The 22647-nt window shown below is 39.6% G+C and overlaps 1 protein-coding gene across 1 annotated transcript; it reads right to left on the bottom strand.

Annotated features, from left to right (window-relative positions):
* Positions 1-1774: 1774 nt before the first annotated feature.
* On the bottom strand, positions 1775-22628 carry LOC139952012 (protein MCM10 homolog). Its single transcript, XM_071950974.1, has 18 exons — positions 22495-22628; positions 21237-21590; positions 20407-20676; positions 19553-19741; positions 18910-19237; positions 17622-17784; positions 16563-16727; positions 16001-16128; positions 14370-14450; positions 13713-13796; positions 12397-12591; positions 12157-12227; positions 10596-11123; positions 9884-10020; positions 9501-9614; positions 8999-9147; positions 6400-6442; positions 1775-3982 (listed from the first exon to the last, which is right to left on the bottom strand). The coding sequence occupies exons 2-18, from the start codon at positions 21562-21564 to the stop codon at positions 3911-3913; spliced, it is 3045 nt and encodes a 1014-aa protein (XP_071807075.1). The 5' UTR covers positions 21565-21590; positions 22495-22628; the 3' UTR covers positions 1775-3910.
* Between the last annotated feature and the right edge of the window lie 19 nt (positions 22629-22647).

Genomic DNA, 22647 nt, shown 5'->3' with positions numbered 1-22647 from the left:
TTACATGGGTTTTCCTCCCCTTGGGGTTTTCCTCCCACATCTAAACATTTCTTCTTGTTTCCTATTCATCCTGTTGTTGGTGCTAAATTTTCTTTTGGGTGTGTAATCAAAAAAATTAAAATGAAATAATCCAAAGAATTTGGGTAACTGACATCTATTCCTCTGTCAAAAAAAAATCAAGATAAAGCATGATTCAGGTTTTATATACTATTATTTAAAGCCATTATACACTTTCGCTAAACAGTATTGTCCAAGTCCCACACTTGGTGTATCATGACTTATATACAAAATAACAAACCTGTGAAAATTTATGCTCAATCGGTCATCGGAGTCAGGAGAAAATAACGGGAAAACCCACTCTTGTTTCCGCATGTTTCGCCGTGTCATGACATGTGTTTAAAATAAATCAGTAATTCTTGCTATCGAGAATTTATATTGTTTTAATATTTTCTCAAAAAGTAAAGCATTTCATGGAATAATATTTCAAGAGAAGTCTTTCACCATTACATGTACCTTCTGTAAACCCTGTAAATTATTTGTAAATGTGTGATTTTTTTTTTTTCTGTACCGAAAGTGTATAATGGCTTTAATTAACATGTCTCTGCATTGACAATACAATTTGTTAAATATCACATAGTAATCATATTTACATAATATTAGTTATCACAGAAGCCCCGAGTGGGTAACAACATTGTTGAGTGGTAATGTTGGTAACGAATCTTGCTTTGGCGTCTTCAAAATTACTTCTTTTTTAGCGTCGTTAACTTGTGCAAAAACAGAAGAAATGCAATAATCCACTGACTTAAAAAAAACCAAGAATGTCTCTTTGACCTCATTTCCCAGTCTAGTTCATCTCACTCGCCCCAGGTTGCTACAGCTATTCAATCATACTCAACCAGACACTTATAAAAGATAGTGTCGTCAAGGGGATTTGGCTTCCGTATTAAAGGGACACGTTGCCTTGGATCGGGCGAGTTGGTCTATGAAAAGCGTTTTGAACTGTTTATTATAAAATGCATATGGTTAAAAAGATGTGTTGATAGTAGAATATAATGATCCATACAAGTATGACTCAAAAGTGTGTGGTTTTCCTTTTACTTTGCAAACCTACACAAATTGGCATGCAATGTTAGTTCACAACGTATACAAGGAAAACTGTGCAGTTTTGAGACATATTTGTGTGGATAATTGTATTCTACTTTTAAATGGAAGGTACAAATTTGGTAATTACTCAAAACAATTATTAACTTAAAAACTGACTTGGTATCGAGCATTGGAGAGCTGTTGATGGTATTAAACATTGTGGGAAACGACTCCCTCTGCAGTAACATAGTTTTTGAGAAAGAGGTAATTTCTCACTAAAATAATAAAAGACTTCTAGCTAGAAGTCTTTTATTCTTATCTGAAAGCACACAAATACATCCAACAAGGGTGTTTTTCCTTTCATAATTTTCTCGCAACTTCGATGACCGATTGAGCCCAAATTTTCACAGGCTTGTTATTTTATGGTTATGATGGGATGAACCAAGTGAGAAGACTTGTCTTTGACAATTACCAATAGTGTACCTTCCCTTTAAAACATCTTTCTAACCATGCATTCCACAACAAACGGTTTTCATAGACCAACTCACCCCATCCAAGGCAACGTATCCCTTTAAAAGATAGTGTTTTCAAGGGGTTTGGGCTTTCATATTAAATCTAGACATTATCCCCGGGGGCCATGCGGCCGAACCACTAAACATGAATAGAAAGCACACCGCACTGCACTCTTGCAATTAAATTCTTCTTTATTAGATAAACAGCATCATAAACTCTAGTGGACTGTAGGGATCCTTCTCTGTTATTGATACATGGAACCAAGTTATTAGAAAAACAACAACACTGTTCGGCTTGGGATAGCATGGGTAATCTGCTAGTGGATATTTTTTTTCTCCAAAAATGGCTGCGCACGAGAGTGGGAATTGCTTCGTTTTTATGTGGAGTAAATCTTAGATTTTACTCAAATTTGTGTTGAATTTGTTTTTGAGACTGTACAATCAGCTACTTTCTTTAACATTGTACTTGTAAACAACATGTCAACATTGTTTTGGGAAATGATTTCAATTCCATGTTTTTGAGACCTCGAGTTTTCAGTGGTTTCTTCACATTTCATCTCGATATTTGTTTGGAATAAATAAATAATACAATTTTTGTTTTTTAATGGCATACTTTTTAGAATAATGTTTAAAAGCACTAACAGTAGCTAAGCACATCATTATGCTTACCAGAGTATGGTTACCAGCTGAAATACCATGTCACATGTATCATCTGTGACTGGTATCCTGCTCATTTATCTTACCAGTAAAATGTTAAGCAATATTTTCTGCTTACGAAGCTCCATGAAAACGGGCCCAAATGGCAGCCATTTTGATCAACTCAAAATGAGAACATTTGGAACTGTAAGGATGTGGAACAAAATTACTGCAACATGGTAAACATCTCATATCTTAACCATAAAACTTTTAAAGATAATGAACACTATTGGTAATTGTCAAAGACTAGTCTTCTCACTTGCTGTATCTCAACATAATATGCATACAATAACAAACCTGTAAAAAATTTGAGCTCAATCGGTCATCGAAGTTGCGAGATAATAACGAAAGAAAAAACACCCATGTCACATGAAGTTGTGTGCTTTCAGATGCCTCAAATTCTAAATCTGAGGTCTCGAAATCAAATTCGTGGAAAATTGCTTCTTTCTCGGAAACTACGTTACTTAGGAGGGAGCTGTTTCTCACAATGTTTTATACTATCGACCTCTCCCCATTACTCGTTACCAAGGAAGGTTTTATGCTAATATTTATTTTGAGTAATTACCAATAGTGTCCACTGCCTTTAAACAACCAAAAAATACTCTTTGCAATACCTCATAACTGATTAAATATCACATTATAAAATTGTTTTAGTGCTATCATAGTATATTTTTCACAACATGAACATTTTATAAACATTCACAAACATTTCTTTTAAAACTTTTAGACAACTTTTGTAGTTTTTTGTTGAACAGAGACAAATTAACAAGAGCAGGACATGAACCTGTGACCTCTGCGTTAACATGCTGGTGCTCTACCATCTGAGCTATCGGGCTCAAACTTTTGTAGCTAACAATATATTTAAAGTGAAGTCAATGCGTTATGGCAAACAGTAACAAGTTTATGATTCTTCCATTCATAATTACATGTTAAAATTATTGCTTACAATGATTTTTTGGGGGGTAAAGATCCCCGACTCTGAATGTTAAAGAATTAACTGGGATTTTTAAAATTATATATAAACAAGGGCCAAGTTTGCGCACGGACCAATGGTTGACTAGTGGCTGTCTCTTGACGTATCTAGGGCATGCGCACAGAAGTTGTAGTAAGCTTGTAGTAAGAACGACTCTAGTCTTGTGATTGGCGACTTAACTTACATTATCATTTTCTTATAACTTGTCCACTTTGCATTGTGCTATTAGAGGCAAGTTGGAGTGAGCACCATGATTAACGTCGACCATTTTGGAAACAGCCTCATCAGGACCACGGTTCCTTCCATGGTCTCGATAGCCTGTTCCATGCTAACAGAGCGCAGAGGGGAACCAGTGACACTATAGTGAAAAGGCGGAAGGCAATGGAGTGTTGAATACCGTGGTAGGCTTCCAAACAAGTTGTTCCAGTGAGTGCATCACTGCGCATGTTTGTTGCTCGTCAGTAGTTGAGTAAATGTGCGCACTCGAACTTGCTCTTAGACAGCTATCCATAGATGGCGATGTGATAAACAGCGATGTGACCATGCTCGGTAGGCTCGTTCCAAAAAGTTGACTAGCGTAGTCCAACCATCGTAGAACTTGGCCTTATAATGACTTGAAGTTTCTACACACTATCACATGACCACATCACATGACCCACTTGCGTTCTTCACCTCTCAGTAGAAGTTTCTCGCTGTCAAGTAGAGGTCCTTTTCTCTCCTGAAAAGCAGAAACAAAAAAGCAAAATTTATTCAAAAACCAAGGAGGCACACAGCACACTTGTTTTAAACATCAACACTCTATTATATCTTGGCTCTAGTTCTATAAACTGAGAACCCTTTCACACGAGCACTTGTAACAAGGGTCCTCGGCGCTGGTTGTCTGTCACTTCCTTTGGTTGCGATTATTTAACAACCTTTCACAAGACTTCTTTACTAACATTCCTTGTTTTTTCTGGGGGGGGGGGGATAAATGTTGTGATTATTTTTTCACTTAACACTTTCTTCTAGTGAAATGGAAATGTTCTGTGCATGAGAATAATGTTACCATAGCAAGGGTGCTTGGTTATATGGCACATCATATGTTCAAACTAAATACGTGGTGATTTAAACATGTTTTTTTGCATGTTAACATTTTTTGGAGGTCTGGATCTCTGTTAAAAATAAAAAGGGTCATTAGTTTTTTTTTTTTTTTTAAATGATAGCTTTCACAAGGCTGGATTTTTCTATTTTTAGCATTGTTGTGATTATAGTCAAATCTCATTCCTGTCAATCAGTCTGGCTTGTTAGTGCTTTGATGGTTACCCACTGATTATTTCACATGACTTCAATTTACAAGTCAATGACATCATTGAGAGGTTTAATCTTAAATCCTAAAGCTGACTGAGCAGTTAATGAATAAGCTAATTGTCACAGTGGCTAGTCACTGCGGAAGTGAAGGATAAACCCTGTGGGAATCGAAGCCAGAGCTGGCAACAATTACATCTTGCAATCAGGGAGATTTTGGTACAACAATCGGAGAGATTTGTGTACAACTAAGAGGGAGATTGTGTACACCATTACGAGCCTGATACTTCATGTCCATGCCCCCCGGTCATTGCCTTGGTGCCCTTGAAATGCTTCAGTAGCATTTTACAATTTCCTCTTAGGGTGCCCTTGACCAAGGAGAAAATGCCTTGGCGCCCTTGCCCTTTTAAAAACGAAGCATAAAGGCCTGCCATTCATGGAGATTTTGTACAATATTCAGGAAGTCAACAATCATGGAGGTATTGTACAATAGTCATTGAGTTTTTGTACAACCATTAGAGAGGTTTTGTACTTGTACAAAAAGTTTAAGTGTAAAAAGTGTACTTGTTTAAAGTGTATATAGAAGAGTTTGCGGTAACACCATGTAATGACTATCTCTAAATGAGTTGGGGTGGTTCTGAAAAGAACCGTTGGTTTAACTTGATGTTTCGATCAGTATGCTCTGATCGTCTTCTGGAGAATGCTGGACTCTGACGCTGCATGCTGTTTAAAGTGTACTTGTTTAAGTGTACTTGTTTAAAGTTGTAACTTTCATGGAGATTTTGTTTACACCAATCAGGAAGATTTTGTACAACAGTCAACAGTCAGAGAGACATTTATAATAACATACAAGTACAAATATAAAAGGGGGAAAAGTTTCCAAACTCAGGGCAAATGTCTTGCAATCATGGAGACTTTGTACAAAAATCAGTGACATTTAGAATTACATTCAATATAACAGGGGGAAAGTTTCCATATTCAGGGAGATTTTGTACAACAATCATTGAGATTTGATTACAACAATCAGAGAGATGTTGTACAATATATTCAGGGAGACTATGCACAAGAATCCAGGAGACATTTTTAATTACATGTAACATAATAGGGGAAAAGTTACCATATTCAGGGAGATTCTCTAATTTGTTCATCAGAACATGGAAATATTGGTTTATTTTAAAGGAACGTTCTACAGAATGAGGCAGCTCTTGGGCCAATTTCATACCGCTCAGCAATTTTCTCTGCTAAGCAAAAATTGGGTGGGGCACCAGTCAAACGATGTAAACTTAATGTAATTTTGGCTGGTAACCTATTTTTGTAAAGCAATACTTTTATGTGCCTAGTAAGTTTTGTGTGCAAACAGGCTTTATGAAATTGAGCCCTGCTCACAGCCCCCCCCCCACCCCCTCGCCCCAATCCAACTATCCTTTCTTCTATGTTTCCCCTAACTTCTTTAATCACAGCAAAATTATTATCTCTGAAACGTGACTTCTCTTGGACAAAAACAGTTCCAACCTCTGCCCATTGAACTATTCGTGTTTTTCATCCCACCCTCCCAAGGACACGAATCTTAATTTAATCATCTACCGCCCCAAACACAATTTAAAATCGATTTGATTTTCTTAACAGGATAATAACGAGACATCGTCACCAGACCAAGATTTGAATGCTGAGTAATGTGTTTAGTTTACATGTACCAAGGGTAAATCTATTATAATAGAATTACAGTCGTAAATAGAGATGTCACGAGTTAATAAAAACGAATAGGGTTTGTGTAATATTGGTTAAAACTTGGCTTTAGATTAGCAACCAATGAAGACGAGATATGAGATCGGTCTCAATATGGGCTCTTACCTTTAACATGGACGTTCTCTCGTAGCTTGTTCCACCACAAGACCTGGGGTATTAGGAATCAGATACAAGACGTTCAGTTATTTATCAGTCAGTAAATGCTTTCATATAAATTGCGAAGCCCAAAACACATAACAAAACCCAGGCATACCCCTTTCCCAAACATACCCAAACCCAGCCAACCCCCTACCTAACCCCCATTAAAACCCACATCCAGCCACAACCCAACCCCAGCCAAATTAGCCCACACCCAACCCCTACCCAAAACCCCTATTCAACCACCACCCAAATCACCATACAACACCCACAAAAACCAACATCTACTCCCAGCCAAACCCACATCCAACCCTCACTCAATCCCCCCCCCCATCCAACCTCACCCAATCCCCCATCCCACACAAAATCCCCCATCCATCCCTCACATAATCCCCCATCCAGCTCCCACCTAAACCCTCATACAAACCTCACCCAATCCCTTATCCCAACCCCACCCATCCAACCCTCACCAAATAAACTCCCATCCAACCCCCACATAAACCCCCATCCAACCATCACCCAATCCCCAAACCGCATCAGACCCACATCCCAACCTCCAGCCAAACCCACATCCAACCCCCACCAACCCTAATACCCAAACCCCCCAAAATCCTCAAAAACTAAATTCTCAAAAAACAAATCCACCTGAATACTCCTCCCCACGACTTCCAACCATCCAACCCAATAGGTTATATAAACACCATAACTAGCATAAATGATTGCCACCGATAACATAGAAAAATAGAATGTGATAAGAAAACATCGTCAGACTACAGATGGGCGACAGTGCCGAGAGATAGCTTGAGGTCCTGAATTTTTCTCACAGCTGACTGTGTCAGACTTGTTGACATCCAAGCAACCCGCTGTCAATTCCATGAATATCAAAGAATGCATGTGAATTCTTGACTTGAAAGGCATTGGACATGTTTGGTCAATGTCAAATACAAAGACCAGGGCCAAGCTGCTTAAGCACAAAAAGATGCTAAGCACAACACAATTATGCATACCAGAATAAGGTTACAAGCCAAACTACCATTCTACATGTTCCATTTTAAACTGGTATCCTGCTCATTTCTGCTAAGCAGAGTTGTTAACCAAAATTGGGTCCAGTATTCTAACTTTTAATTTTTTTCCCAAAACCCCCAAATTATGCATACATAATTAGTCATCGAAGTTCCACGAGAATAATGAAAGAAAAAATACCCTTGTTACACAAGTTTGTGTGCTTTCAGATGCCTCAAAAAGGCCTCTTGCCTGAAGTCTTTTCATATTTGAGTGAGAAATTACCTCAATCTCAAAAACTACGATACTTCAGAGGGAGTCGTTTCTTACAATGTATTATCAACAGCTCTCCATTGCTAGTTATCAAGTACGTTTTTATGCGTACAATTATAAATTATAAAAATGTCCAGTGATTTGAGCTCAATTGTTTTTTTTTTTCCTTCTTTAAAATTAGGTCAGTCTTAATGCAGTGCAATTCTTTGATTCTTTGGATAGAGGCATCCTTTTACGGAAAACCAATTTCCCGCCAGATGTTTTAGAATCACAAAATGTGGTTCAACAGTTGCATGTAATTATTTGGACAGATGCCAACGACACAAACTTGCGGTTCGGAGACGGTGAATTTGTAATTCCACCTGCCCCGGAAGGAAATTTAGCGGAACCAAGGAGGATGGGTTGAAATTAAAGGGGTGGTTTATATCAAGTAACGTCACTTCACTGAAAACCCATCAGGCTAATTATTTTGTTCAGGTATCATATTTTTCCTACTTAAAGGCAAAGTATACCTTTGGTTTTTGGAATTGTTTGATTGTTTTCAATCCTTTATAAGTGTAGATTTATACAACAGAACTAACATGATTGTAACCCAGTGACTTCATTGGGTACAATGATTTCTAAAAGTGCAGTGACAAAAGCTTTCTGTGTTTTGATTGGTCCGAGGTGATGTTTGTCAGCTGCACTTTCGGTCGTCGGCATGCACAATGTTTGTACATCATGCACATGCATGTAATATTGTTATGTATGTATACAACCATGTACGTAGGATTTGACTGCGAATCTCCATGCGAAATCAATGCAAGCTCAAAGGTGTATTTAAGAGGGGATCGATGGCAGGTTTCTTGTGGAAGTGTCGTGGCCGAGCGGTTAAGAGCACCGAATTCAAACTCTGGTGTTTCTGATCAGCAGAGTGTGGGTTCTAGTCCCCAGCAGTGACACTTAATTGTGTCCTTAAGCAAGACACTTTTAAAACCATTCCTTCGTACTTCGGATGGCACGTAAAGCCGTTGGTCACATTTGTTGCGTAAACCCATGTAAAAGAACCCAGGGCACTTATCGAAAAGAGAAGGGGTTCGCCCCGGTGTTCCTGGCTGGATTGGCAGATACGTTTGCTATAATTATTTTCTTCCATAGTTTCTTCCATAACTCATGAGCCTCAAAGAGTGACGTCAGATGCTCAGACCAAGTCAAATGGAGTGGATGGAACACTTGAGACAATGGGGGCGGTTGGGTTAGGGGGGGGGGGCGGCGGGGCGTAGGGGAGGGGCACAGTCACTATTTATCTTACCTGCATGATTTGTTAGGGATCCTGTTGAATGTAATACTTCTACTCTTGCAAGTTTTACAATTGAAGTATCGCATCGTCGCTTCGTGTCGCGCTAACTGATGATTCTCCGCCTTGCATAGCGACGAGGGCCCAAACCATGTATAGTCGCACTGTGGGTAGGAAAATGTTACTAACAGTGAAATTAAAAATTTAATAATGAGACAACATACCATGGTAATGTTTTATCATTACTGGAGCTGGTCATCACTGGAGATATACGGAAGATATATGGAAGAAAAATGATTGGGGACGTTAAAGTGTTTGGACGTGTTTCTGGTGCTGCTCATGTGGGATTGGGACGTTAGCTTGGATCAGTTTTTAGAATGTTTGCGTTCTTTAGATGTTTCTTCTTCGTTTGTTTTGGTCAAAATTGTGTACTATTTACATGTACATTTGATGGACTTCTTTGCCTAATCCTCGTGCATTGTTTTCGTTTTCTAAAAAGCTTTCACTCTCTTCTTACCTTTTTACAAGACACTACTTTACATTTCTTCTCTCTGATCGATGCCATCTGGTTCTCAAGACGTTCCTTTTTCTCAAGAGCCTGGAAGTATATCTCTTCCATCTCAGCTTGAACCTGTCCAAAATAGAAATAAAGATGTCCTTCACGACAAGAATACTATCTATCCAGACAATTACTACTATTTATTATATTATTATTAATTGTAACGAGTAGGGTAGATGGCCTTAGCTTTCGATCCAAACCGGACCTTCTCCAGAGGCATTACTAATTTATACCAACATATTTCTGGTAATGAAAACAAGAACGCCAGGAGTTTTTTGGAGTTGTAATTTTAAGGACATTCTCCTAGATTTTCAAAAGTCTTCGAAAGGAAACTTTGTTACCTCCGCTAAAACACCAGAGTTGCTGGACTTGGCATCCATGATTGATTTTAGTTCATCTTGGCTCAAGTCGACCTCCTGGCCTAAGAACGACTTCTTGAGTTTCTTGGCTGGCTGGCCTGAGTCTCCACTGCTCTCTTCTGTCAAGAGTGAGAAAATAAACAAGCTTGAAAGACTATCCCCAAAGATCACTGAAATGAGTGAATAGTTCACATAGCTGGTGCATCCCACCGCTGTCACCATGAAAGGCTGTCAACAAAGGTCAAAGCTTAAGCATCTCATGAATATCAATCTAAAATCCCTTGCGTAGCTGCACTGTTCGGAAACCAACTCAATTGTGTTAACCCTTAATATAGGCATTCATTTCTGTATAATCATCACAAAATAACCAGACAATGCTAATATTGTTGTTCATTTGTCTCATCACATTTTGTCAGTAAAAATGTCAACAGAAATAGCCCCAAAACGGACTATTTAGTTTTGTGTTTAGAAATTGGGATTGATTGAAAACTTCATATCTGGATGACCTTTACTTTGACCTCTTTGTAGATTGGAAGTAGGTCAAACTTACGGCTGTTTGTGACCCCTATTGGCAAGTTTGTACAGGCTGCTTTGGTCTTTTAAGTGATGAACATGATTATCACTTTGGTTAGAAATGAGTAGATTTTTAACTTCAAACATGAGATGGGAAAATAAACACAAAGAAATATCCCACCTTCCTGCGACCGATTGAGATCATCTTCTACTCTCCTCTTCACTGCTTCCCGTTTCCGTGGCGACATAGGACTAGTGCTTTTGCCGACAACTTTGTTGGGGTCAGCCTTGGTGATTTGACCCTTGGATCTAATGAGAGCGATTGCTTTTCTCTTTGCGTCAACAGAGCTTGAAGTTTTTGACGACTTGAAAGATGGAACGCACTTCCAAGGAACTTTAGGCTCGGGACTTTCTTCGTCGAAGATGATGTACTCATCATCGCCGTCGTCGTCATGGCAATCTCGTCCAAGAACAGGAATCAGGTTTTCCACATTTTTCTGGAAGGACGGTCCCGTTGATCCCAACTTCTCTTTTGAGTCTTTGCGTACGGCTTGAGTTCCGTTCTTGTCTTTGAGGGTCCTTGTAGATGTCGTTGTCGTCGTTGATGGATAATCGAGGGACGTCTTTCGTGTGGCCTGTTTGACCTTCATTTCCTGTCGGTGCTGTTGCAGGAGATCTTTGGCAGTGATTGTGCTGACGCTTTTGCTCACTGGTGGACAAATTATCAGTTATATATCAACATCGTGGACTGTTGAGTTTAAGGAACTACAAGGGTGTTACAATAGCTGGGAAGTTCTGCATTTAACTAAAGAGGGAGGAGTACCACCACATAATTACACCTTGTACAAGACCACTTCACATTCCAAGGAAACACCGCTGATAGTAACTTTGTCAATCAATAACCAGGGGTGAGAGTCATTACTAATGAAAAAGTCTGAAAATTGGATACAAATTCAAAGGTGTGTTGAAATGATGCCATTTCTACTGTTTGGTAACCCCTGGGGTTATAGATTGCAATGAGCTTTTGGAAACAGTATCCTAAGCACTAGCGAAACAGACCAATGAGAAGGATTTCTTTATTTGTGGAAACAAATATTGTCTGATTTTCTTCACCAGGCAGACATAAAAAGTCTGAATTCAGCCAAAAGTCTGAACAATCTCATCCCTGAGTAACACACCAGTGGCAATGGAAATCGACACTGGGGCATCAGTTTCAAAGTCTTCATGGAAAAGAAACCGCCCCTCTCTAAGGACACAGATGTAGAACTTCGTACCTATAGACGATGTGACCTATGTTTACATTCAAACCGCCCTCTGTTGACAATGTCATGTTTCGCCAGGCACCGAGTGAGATTGCAGTCATAGTAAGATTGCGTACACTTTCTAGCTGGATGCCAAAACACAAAGGTTTTGCCCGGCGGTATGCGTGCGAGTCATGTTATGGTTTTTGTGTGACGTCAGAGGTCACATCGATTATACAGGACAGACAATTCCAGTCATTGGTAACTGTACTGTTACAGTTGAGCCCAATTTCCAAAAGGCTGAATTGCAGCGCAAGTTACTTCAAAGGGATTCCTTGTAATTGTTTTCTGCTTACAAATTAGCCACAAAATGTACCACTTCAGTAAAAAAGCATGCTGGTTCTGCACTTCATTCAACGGATAAATGTAAATTGAAGGATAAAGTTACAAACAATGTGTTAATTTAATTTATTCAAAATTGATACCTAGAATGAAACATACCTTCTTCCACTTTGACCATGTGCCGAATCAGATTCTGTGATCCAAAACTTGGTGCACTCAACAACTCTTTGCTGCAAACATAACATAATAATAATAGTAGTAATAATAATAATAATAATAATAATAATAATATCAAAGTCTTATACAGCGCACATATCTATCAACTAACCTGTACTCAAGGAGCTTATACGTATATACAAACTTTCAGAAAGATAGGTTACAAGGTCCTTCAAAACTTACAAGGGTTCACTCGCCCCGGCCACCTTGACCAGCGTGTCTTCTTTATTCTTTCGTCCGTGGAGCGTCAGAACGCTGTCTCTCGCTTCTTGCTCAATCTCCTTACTTCCTTTGACGCCAAGACTCTGTAATGCCAGCTTCTGTACTTTCTTCTTGGGTTTTTCACCAGACTTAGTGCCAGCTCCAATGACTGATGCACTTTTTTATGTGAAAATAAAAATTGAGGGAGAAAATGTTACAAACGATTTCAGAATATAGGTTCTTTTTAAGTGATGTTCAAAGCTTTGCATGGTGCACTTGTATACCAGTGAGCAATTTCCCTTGTATAGCAGAGCAAAATGCTACACAAAATGTATCAATTGCTACTCAAAAAATAGGATTTGCAATTCAACATTAGTATTGAGTGTGCCCACAATAAATTCTGTCTAAATTTGTTGCTATGCGAAATTGCTAAACGAAATCGCTAAACGAAATCTTTCCCTGTATAATAATAATAATAATAATAATAATAATAATAATAATAATAATAATAATAATAATAATAATAATAATAATAATAATAATAATAATAATAATAATAATAATAATAATAATAATAATATCGAAGTCTTATATAGCGCACGTATCTACCAAACAAGGTACTCAAGGCGCTGAGTATATACAAACTTTCAGAAAGATAGGTTATTGCAGTGATGGATTCTGAGACCCAATTATATAGCACTTATAAGGGTTTACAAGGTGCTAGGGTGCATACAGCACCCACAGCCAGGAACAACGGGGCGAACCCCTTCTCTTTTCGATAAGTGCACTGGGTTCTTTTACATGCGTTACACAACACACAGGACCAACATAGTATACTGTACTAAGTTTGTCCCTTCCGTTGCATGTGATGAAGTAGTTGTTGCTATGAAAAATCATCAGTTTCTGTACTATTAGTTACTCTTTAAGTGCTATCAATAAGTTCTTTTTTTTTCTTCTATTAGGTGCGATGAGTAGGATTAAACTATAAATAATAGTAAACTTGTGGGTACAACCATGTAATAAATCTCTTTTGTGGGAGTGTTGGCTCTGAAAGTAAGCCAGTTTGGTCTGGACGTTTTGAACAGTATAACTGCTCGTCTTCAGGGGAACAATCGAGATAATAAGGTTGTAAAGCGCTCGATCTAGCTACTAAGATATGTATGCTATATAAGAACCAGTTATTATTAATAGTAAGCACTGTAACTGATATGGCTGATGAAACCTATAAAAATACAACAAAATCTTTCAAAAATTTTATGATTGAAGCGATAAAAAAAGAAGTAAACTGTATTGTGTACCTCATTGGATTGTAACTCTGCCCGCCGTATATGATGTTTGTCCCAAGCTTCTTCTTGAACACTTTTGGCTGAACACCCGAATACCTGTGAAGATGAAGGAATTATTGCCAAATAGAAAAACAAATTATAATTCTGAAAGTTGGAATCCTTGTTAATACAAACTACATTGTGGTAAGACATTTGCTCTAGAATGGCAACGGTTTGTGGGTTTGAATCCCACGCGAGTGATATGTCTATGAAGTTTTGTCAGGAAAAGTACTGAGTATCTGGAGGGTGGGGGGGGGGGCGTGGCCGAGTGATTAAAAGCCGGTCCTGGTCATTGCATTAGTGTCCTTGAACAAGATGCTTTACTATGTTTCTTCTCTTCACCTAGGAGTATAAATGGGTACCCGTGAGGGTAGCGGTTGATATTGAGTACGAAAAAGCCTTTGGAGTGCCAAGGCAACTCATGGCTGTATACTCCCCAGGGAGCAGAGAAGGATTAAAGGAATGTTATTGGCCCAATGACCAGGGCACTTATGTAGAGCGCAAACTGGACATAATATGAGAATACATTCTGCAACCAGGTAACACTTAGTAACCTTTTTGTAAGACAGTCAAGACTCAATTTCTACATACAGTCTTAATGTGGATGAAATTGTTTGGCTGTGTACTTACGATGACTGTAGGTCCGGTCTTTTACCACTGCTCTTCTTGTATTCATTCTGTACATGATACTGACATGTTTCACTAACAGCCCTAAAAAAAAAAAATTAACGTAAAAATATCATAAAAAAAGAAAACAAATTCTACTGCATTTATAACAGCTAGTTATGGCTAGAATTTTACACTGGACAGCAGGGCCCAATTTGATAGAGCTGCTAAGCACAATAATTTGCTGAGCATGAAATTTTGGTCTTCATTAAAAACAGGATTTCCAACCAAATTTCCACGTGATTTTCAGGATAAGCAAACAACAGCAGCTGAATACCACTAACAAGCAATATGCATCAAATGGAAATTTTGTTGGTAATCATGTTTTTATCAAGGAAGAAATTTCATGCTAAGCAAATTTTTGTGCTTAGCAGCTCTAGGCCCAGGCCAGAGGCCAGTGATTTTAGCATCAAGCTAGTAAATTCATGACTGGACAAGGCTGGCAGTCTTTTGACTGTATTCAAATGTTGACTTTAAGTCTGAAGAACATAGTTTGTTTTTATCGAAGACTATTTACCCATAATATACAAGTGCGATAAATCATTTCCTAGTGCTTTTTCAAATTCAAATAGTTCAATAATCAACCTATGCTGGCATTTTCTTCTTCTCACTTCAATTCCAATTTTGTACACAATTCCTGTCCAATTTATCCTCGATGTAAGTTTAAAAGCTATTAAATTGTTGCAGTACCCGCTACTAAAATATAGGATTGGAACTACCTCTACGTATCGGTGGTCTAGTTGGTATTACAGCCATCTGCTCTAGCGATTGGCCATGGTCATGGGTTAGAATCCCACCCTAGTAATATGCCTGTGATTTTCTTTCACAGAACTCGGGAAAGTACTGCAGGTCTCCAAATAACCCACGGCACCCACAGTAATTGCCGTGGTGTCCTGTGCTTTTGCTGTGGTGCTCTTTAAGCTTGGGCGATATCACGATATCACGATATTATCGAATATCGCGATATTAATTTGGAAATGTTTTTGATATCAGATCGATTTGGTTTTAATCGAAATATCGATATATCGCAATATTCGCGATATTGATTAAATATCGCAATATCACGATGTATTTCCTAGCTGAGACATCTTGCACCCCATAGGTTTGGAGTAAAACAAGAAGAATAGGTCATTAGAACACCTCTCTTATGCTTTGACTGTCTCTTCTACAACTTTCACTTGGAGTTTGAAGACTGATGATGTCAAATTTAATTAATCGCGATTATATCGAATATCGCGATATATTGTCGGCGATATATCGTGAATAAAATAAATCGATATCGCCCAAGCTTAGTGCCCTTTGTAAAGTTCCAATACAAATTTACATTTTCCCAATAGAAGTGCCCCCTTACAAGAGGAGAATTGCTGTGGCCCTTTAAGAGCGAAATTTAAGGCATGTACTGAGTATACAGTGCTTACACACATCAATATTAAAATAATATTCTTTATACCCAATGCAAATTTAACATCTATTAAGTTCCTGTCTAGTAAATATTTTGAGCTACACGCCCTGCGGACTTGTGGGTTTTCTCAAAGGAATTCTAGCCCTGTTAGTGTTCAAAGAACAAGGGTCTGGCTTGAAGAATTTAAACCTACGTGTTGACGATCATCGAACAGGGTTTTCCATCTTTCCGTCGTGAGCGGCAGTGACCGAAGTCTTTTGAGGTACCAATCAGGAGAAGTTTCTGTGGGTGGTCTATGCTCAGAGATACCCCCCCGTCATCCTACGGGAGAAGACAAGAAAAATTTCTTGACTTACAAAGACGCTGCTAAGAATTTCACAGGTCAAGTTGTAATTGAGACGAAAATGGGATGGAAAGGGAATGGATGTCCCTCAAAAAGCAAATTTTATTGAGCTGTGTTCTGGGTTCTTTCACAAGCACATCCTAGTACATAGTATCTACATCCTAATGTCCCATCCGAACGATGCAGCAATAATGATTAAGTGTCTTAGTTAAGGCATGTAAGGACACAAGTGCCACAGCCAGGACTCAAACCATAACTCTGCTGATCAGAAACACCAGAGCTTGAGTCCGATGCTTAGCATCCAAACGTCCACCAAGAAGACTACTAGATGAAAGAAAGTCTAGTTCCTTGTTCACCTCAATAACTACTCAACGATACTTATGGATGAAAGTAAGTCTAGTTCCTTGTTCACCTGTGTATTCTCTTTAGGCGGCATGATGGATGCGTTGAGGATGCCTAAGACAGACCCCTGAGCTGTCTTCCAATGTTCATCATGAGATTTGCCAAAGAGAAACAGCGTGGTGACTTGCTCACAGTTGCTCAAATCAGACAGCTTCCAGATACTAAAAGCCTTGCCCTGTCAGATTAAAACAGATGTATAGTTTCAATATAGTTCACAGGCCTGTTATAACTACTAAGGGCTAGCCAAAATCCTGTCCAAAGATATCCGGCTGGCTAGTCTGTTGCTTTCTAAAGCTACTATGTAAATCACTGCCTGCACGCTTGAATTACGAGACCTACTCCTATTTAGCACCTACATAGCACCATGTAATGGTTTACAGGGTACGGTGCAATATGATGCCATTCAAACCAGGAACAAAGGGACATACCCCTTCTCTTTACGATAAGTGCACTGGGCTCTTTTACATGCGTTTAATACACAACACATGGGACCAACGGCTTTACGTCCCATCCGAAGGACGAAGCAATGGTTAAGTGTCTTGCTTAAGGACACAAGTGTCGCGGCTGGGGATTCGAACCCAACATAAGACCAATGGCTTTACGTCCCATCAGAAGGGCGAAGCAATCATGGTTAAGTGTCTTGCTTAAGGACACAGGTGTCATGACTGGGACTCGAACCCACACTCTGCTGATAGGAAACACCAGAGTTTGAATCCAGTGCTCCTAACTGCTAGGACATGCCAGGCCATGAGACATTTATTACAATACAGGTTTCTAATCAGGGAAACTTGAACTTTCTGTGGGCCAGCAAAATCCACAGTTTACTAGCCCAGTGGGCTACTTTACAAAAAAGCTTAAGCACAAGGTGTGATTTAATCCTCATTCATTTTTGAGAGGATCATCATCATCAGTCGGCTGTACAGCAGGCGTACACAAGCTTTTCCCATTGTGTTCTGTCTTGTGCTAGTCTCCGAATCTCAAGCGGGAGAGCAGAACATCCTGTGACACTAATCTTTTGATGTAAAATGACCTTGTCTGCGACCTTAACAATCTTGTCTTTTCTACTGACCTTTGAACTTGTCTTGGGGGGCAGTTTAGCAACAAGGACTCCCATGGTGACCCAGTCTCCTTCTATACCACCAGCTCCGAGGTAATTCTTGAGGATGGACAGTCGTAGCATCTTCCTTCCGTCCATCATGGAGTCCAACCTCGTTGAGGAAACCAAGGGATTCCTGGGAAAGGTCATAGGTCAAAGGTTAGAGAGTTGACCTTACTTACTACCAACAACAGTTAATTACTGTTGATAAGTTTACAGTCTCTACGTCTCACTAGTACAAGATTCCCTCCTTATCCACCAGGGTTATGCTCAGGATTTCTGGTGGAAAAAGGTTTCCCTGGAAACCATTGCAAGATGGATAGGGTCCATGGTATAATTATATGTGGGGTGTCGTGGCCGAGTGGATAAGAGCACCAAACTCAAGCTCTGATGCTTCTGTTCAGCAGAGTGTGGGTTCGAATCCCGGTCGTGACACTTGTGTCCCTGAGCAAGACTCTTAACTATAATTGCTTCTCTCCACCCAGGGGTAAATGGGTACCTGTGAGGGCAGAGATGGTTCTTGTGATTGGTTTAGCCGAGTAGCACATATATTGCGCACAGGCTGTATACTCCCCAGGGAGCTGAGATGGTTTAAGGAATAATTTAAGGCCCAGTGACCAGGGGTAATAATGTCGGAAGCGCTTTGAGACACCCCTCGGGCGTAAAAAGCGCTATATAAAAACGGTCTATTATTATTATTATGTTTTGACTCAAAACAAAGAACGGCTCAAAATTAATGGCTTTGGATACCATTTTACTGAAAAACACCAAGTTTTACATTTCATTGAATTCTTCCAGTGGTGGTAGGGGAATCCAGCACCGACCAGTGTGGGCAGAACCCTGTGGGCAGAACCCTGTGGGCAGAACCCTGTGGGCAGAACCCTGTGGGCAGAACCCTACACAAGTTACACTCATACTATTACAGGGGTCGAAATTAAGTGTATTTCCATGGTAGTCAGCAGGGCTAGTGACCAATAATTTTTAGTAGCCCTGATTAGATTTTGGTAGCCCGAAAGACACATTATGTCTCGCGTCACGGCTCAAACTTTACAATACACCAATAACATAGTTCTTTATTGTTTGTGATGATGATTTCTGCATTATTTTTCCACTAGCCCGTCGGGCTATCAAACTGGAAAAATGAGTAGCCCGGCTGTAAATCTGGTAGTCCCGGGCTAGCGGGCTAGTGGCAATTTTGACCCCTGTATTATAGTTGTATATTTTTGGTGATGAAACCGGACATTACAAAGTTTGAACTTACAGAACTCGCAATTGAGAATGCTTATTGGTTTCAATGTGTTCCTTCTTTTCGGGTTTTCCTGTTTTTGAAGCCTGCCCTCTACTGTTGTTTCCACTCTCTCGTCTCAACTGGGCTGATCCCGCAGATGCCTTCCTGGCAGATGAGCTTGTTGATTGCGCAGACGTCCCATGAATCCGAGCGTGAGCTTGGAGTTTGTATTTGTTTGCGAAGGACTTCCCGCAGATTGCACAATCTTGGGGCGATTCTTTACGATGTTGGAACGTATGTAAAGTTAAAGCTTCCAATGTGTCCAGTACCTCGTGGCATAGTTCACACTTATACGGGCTCACTACAAGGAAAAAGGGAAAGAATACAAGATGGAAATGTCTCTTATGAGCTGTTGTCGTAACAAATCGCAATCTAGAGAAGTTTGTGGAAATTGTGGTGGCTCTGAAGTGTAAGGTAAAATAAGCATACAGCTTTATATAAATCCACACCATTAGAATATTTGCATATTATGGCCATGCTCGAATTTGCGACTACAGCTACGACCACTGCTAGATTTTCAAGTCATCATGTGTTGAGGTATAGGACGTCCTCAGCAACACCCTTAGCCGTAGCCGTAGCCGTAGCAACCAATTTGGATACAGCCTCTGATTCAAACCTTTGTCAGGTTTCTTCACGTTGTTATTTGGAGTATGAGCGACTCGTTTGGCACTCTTGCCAAAGAGGGCGCTCTTCGGTTCCGCAGCTGGGCTTGCCTCTTTCTTCTCTTCGACCTCATCCCAATCGTCGTCGTCCCAGTCGTCATCCCAATCCTCCGGGTTGCTCAAGGATGGTATAGCCGTTAAATCTACAAGAAACTCACAAGAGAGAGTGCCTTGAGAAAATGCAGCGGAAAAACATTCTGTATAATTCTTATTGGTGATTTTTGTCAGTTCAAATCGTACACAGATATCTCTATAAGTATTCCGCCCCTCATGGAGAGACTTGAACAGCTTTCCTATCAATTTTGGTGGATCGCTCCTGTCTTCTACCAGACACAGAGGCTAGCTGCCTCCAGCTTGGAACAATAACCTGAGAAATTCTGACTCTTCAGGACCACTATCAGGTGTAGAACAAACCGATATAAATACAGTGCACGTTCCTTACTTACTTGACCAGCATTTTGTGTAAAACTGCTCTGCGTTTTTCATGTGTTAATGCTCTGTTCTTAAGCCTTTTTAAACTCTCTTTCAATAGCTTTTGAATGTTTTTATTGATGAACTTTTTCACTGTTTGTTTATCTGTAGTTTAGTTCAGACTGTTTGGCAGCTATAAACAGATTTTGACAAACCTATTATAATACTAATATAATATAATAATAAGATAGGCTTTGGGTGAGACTCTGCTAGGGTGGAAACGTAAGGCTATTGACTATTGACTATTTTTTGGCTTTGATTAGCTTCTTTTTTTTGGAATTTCAAGTCTATGAATTTAAGACGAGGTAATTTTATTAGCCCTCCATGTTGCTGGTACCTGCTATAGATCCAATTTCCTGAGCCGTGTATCTTTTTGAATCTCCAGGCGAGGTCTTCTTCTCCGCTGGTGATGGCTTCTTTTCCTTTGGTGATGTCTTCTTGTCCGTTAGCGATGTCTTCTGTTTGCGGACATGCTTGACTTCCACAGTCACCGAGATGGCATCGGAAAAAGTCTCTCTGGGTCCGCTAGTCTGGTTGTCACTTCCCGTCTGGCTGCTGCCTCCCGACTGCATGAGTTTCATCTGCTCTCTCATTCTTTTCAACTCATCTAAAAAAATTGGTTGAACAAAATAGAAAGTTATGTTTCCCTTTCGAAAACAAAGTCCTAGGTTTGGTTTAAGGGGCACTTCAAAGACTGGGATGAGCTTCCTCAAGACATCATCTAGCTGCCCACCTTGGAGCAGTTTAAGGAGGCCATCAGATGTGAGATGTCACTCAGCGTCATGTTTTTACTTGCACACATTTCTATTTTTGTATATATTTTGGCACCAATTGAGTACACATACAACTTATATGACAACATTTTTCACAGGTTTGGTACATGTATGTATGGGATAAACGGACCAAGGATTTCGGGTCTTTGACAATTACCAAAAGTATACCCTGTGCTCAATTTCAACGCGCTGCTTTTTGCTTTAAGCAGGAAATATTGCTTACCAATTTTCTGCTACGCAGAAGCAGAAATGAGCAGGATGCGATTTACAAATTGTGCATATGAAATGGTAGTTTGGCTGGGAACCTTATTCTGGTAAGCAAAATGTTATTGTGCTTATCAAAATTGGACCCTGCCATTAAGTGTGAAACTCTGAAATAAAAAGTAAAGATTACCCATGAGTTCCTCTTTGCTCTTTGCTTCATCAGAAACATCATCCTCACACGAGGATGGCCTTTGACCTGGCAAAGACCCTTGACCTTGAGATGACACTTGACCTGAAGATGCGACCTGAGTTGACCTCTGATGATCAGAAGTACTTTCTGCTGGTTTCTGGCTTGATTGTTGACTTTTTGATGATAAGTCCTCTAGTGATGGGTTGTAGGTGTATTTTTTCGTGGCGCATGTTGGGACGTCATCTTGATACGGGTCCTTTTCATCTTCGTCGTCAAGTAAAGCTGTTAACTCGTCAATGTCTCCGTAGGCGTACTCGTCATCTGACATTGTGTTGATAGAAACTTGCCTATGCTCTGTAATTAATGAAAGAAAATGTATACTAAATTAGTATTCAGCTTTGTATTTGATGCATATGACAAGCACTTTCACAGGATAATATGATCACCAGGTGAGTTCTGGAATTTGTATTTTACTCAGCGAAGAAAAAGCCAGATTTCACTGAGTTCTTCTGCAAGCATATGTTGTTTTATAGGCCTAGCTAGATCATCCTCGCTGTTTTATAGGCCTACAATACATCATCCTCACACTGACATAGATCCTTGTCATTTGAAACTTCACAATAAACACAAAAAGGGCACAACAATAGACATCACAATCACATAGATGATAGAAATGTGTTAACGCACCAGTTAAAGACAAGTCATCGGCCAACTCAAAAGTTTGAAAAGGAAGAACCTCACACTCACAGAAAACAAATATTTATGGGAAGGGGGGGGGGGGGTAGTGATACTGCTGCTGTTTTGTTACACTGCAACTTCACTTGCACTGTTTGCAGTGATAAACATGAAAACATACATCACATGACAATGAGTATGACTAATGAAATAATTAAAAGGTTGCCTTCCTCTTTACTTCTAGAAACTAGTGCTGTGTCTGTGTAGGCCATTGGCGACCGCAGGGAATTTGCCAGGGAATTTCGTATATACTTCTCTACAACAGTTATTTGCCTAATCTTAACTAGGCTAATTTGTCTTGACTCTTGATCATGTTGACTGATCAAGTGTAGGCCTACGGACTGAGCTGTGGCCGTTGGGCTGTGTCACTGCACTGTCAACCATGGAGGTAGAGATCAATACTGCTGTGTTCGTTTGTGTTTAGCATTTTTTTAATGATTGAGTTTGATGGTTTGACCGACATAAGAAAAAAAGAGGGTAAAGTGGCGATCGTAAACATAATATTTCTTATATATACACTTACCTTCGAAGAGAGTCAAAACGCTGTTATTTCCCCACGAAGATCTACTAAAAAAGGCAAAAGACAAGACAAGAAAAGATGCTTAAATCTCCCGGGTTTACGGCGCGCCAAATCTGAACCAAATCTGAAAAATATAAACAGTAATGATGAAGAGCG

The sequence above is a fragment of the Asterias amurensis genome, chromosome 2 (assembly GCF_032118995.1).
Source record: "Asterias amurensis chromosome 2, ASM3211899v1".
Taxonomy (NCBI): Eukaryota; Metazoa; Echinodermata; class Asteroidea; order Forcipulatida; family Asteriidae; genus Asterias; species Asterias amurensis.
The sequence above is the reverse complement of the archived record's forward strand: the minus strand, read 5'-3'. Positions and strand labels throughout refer to the sequence as shown.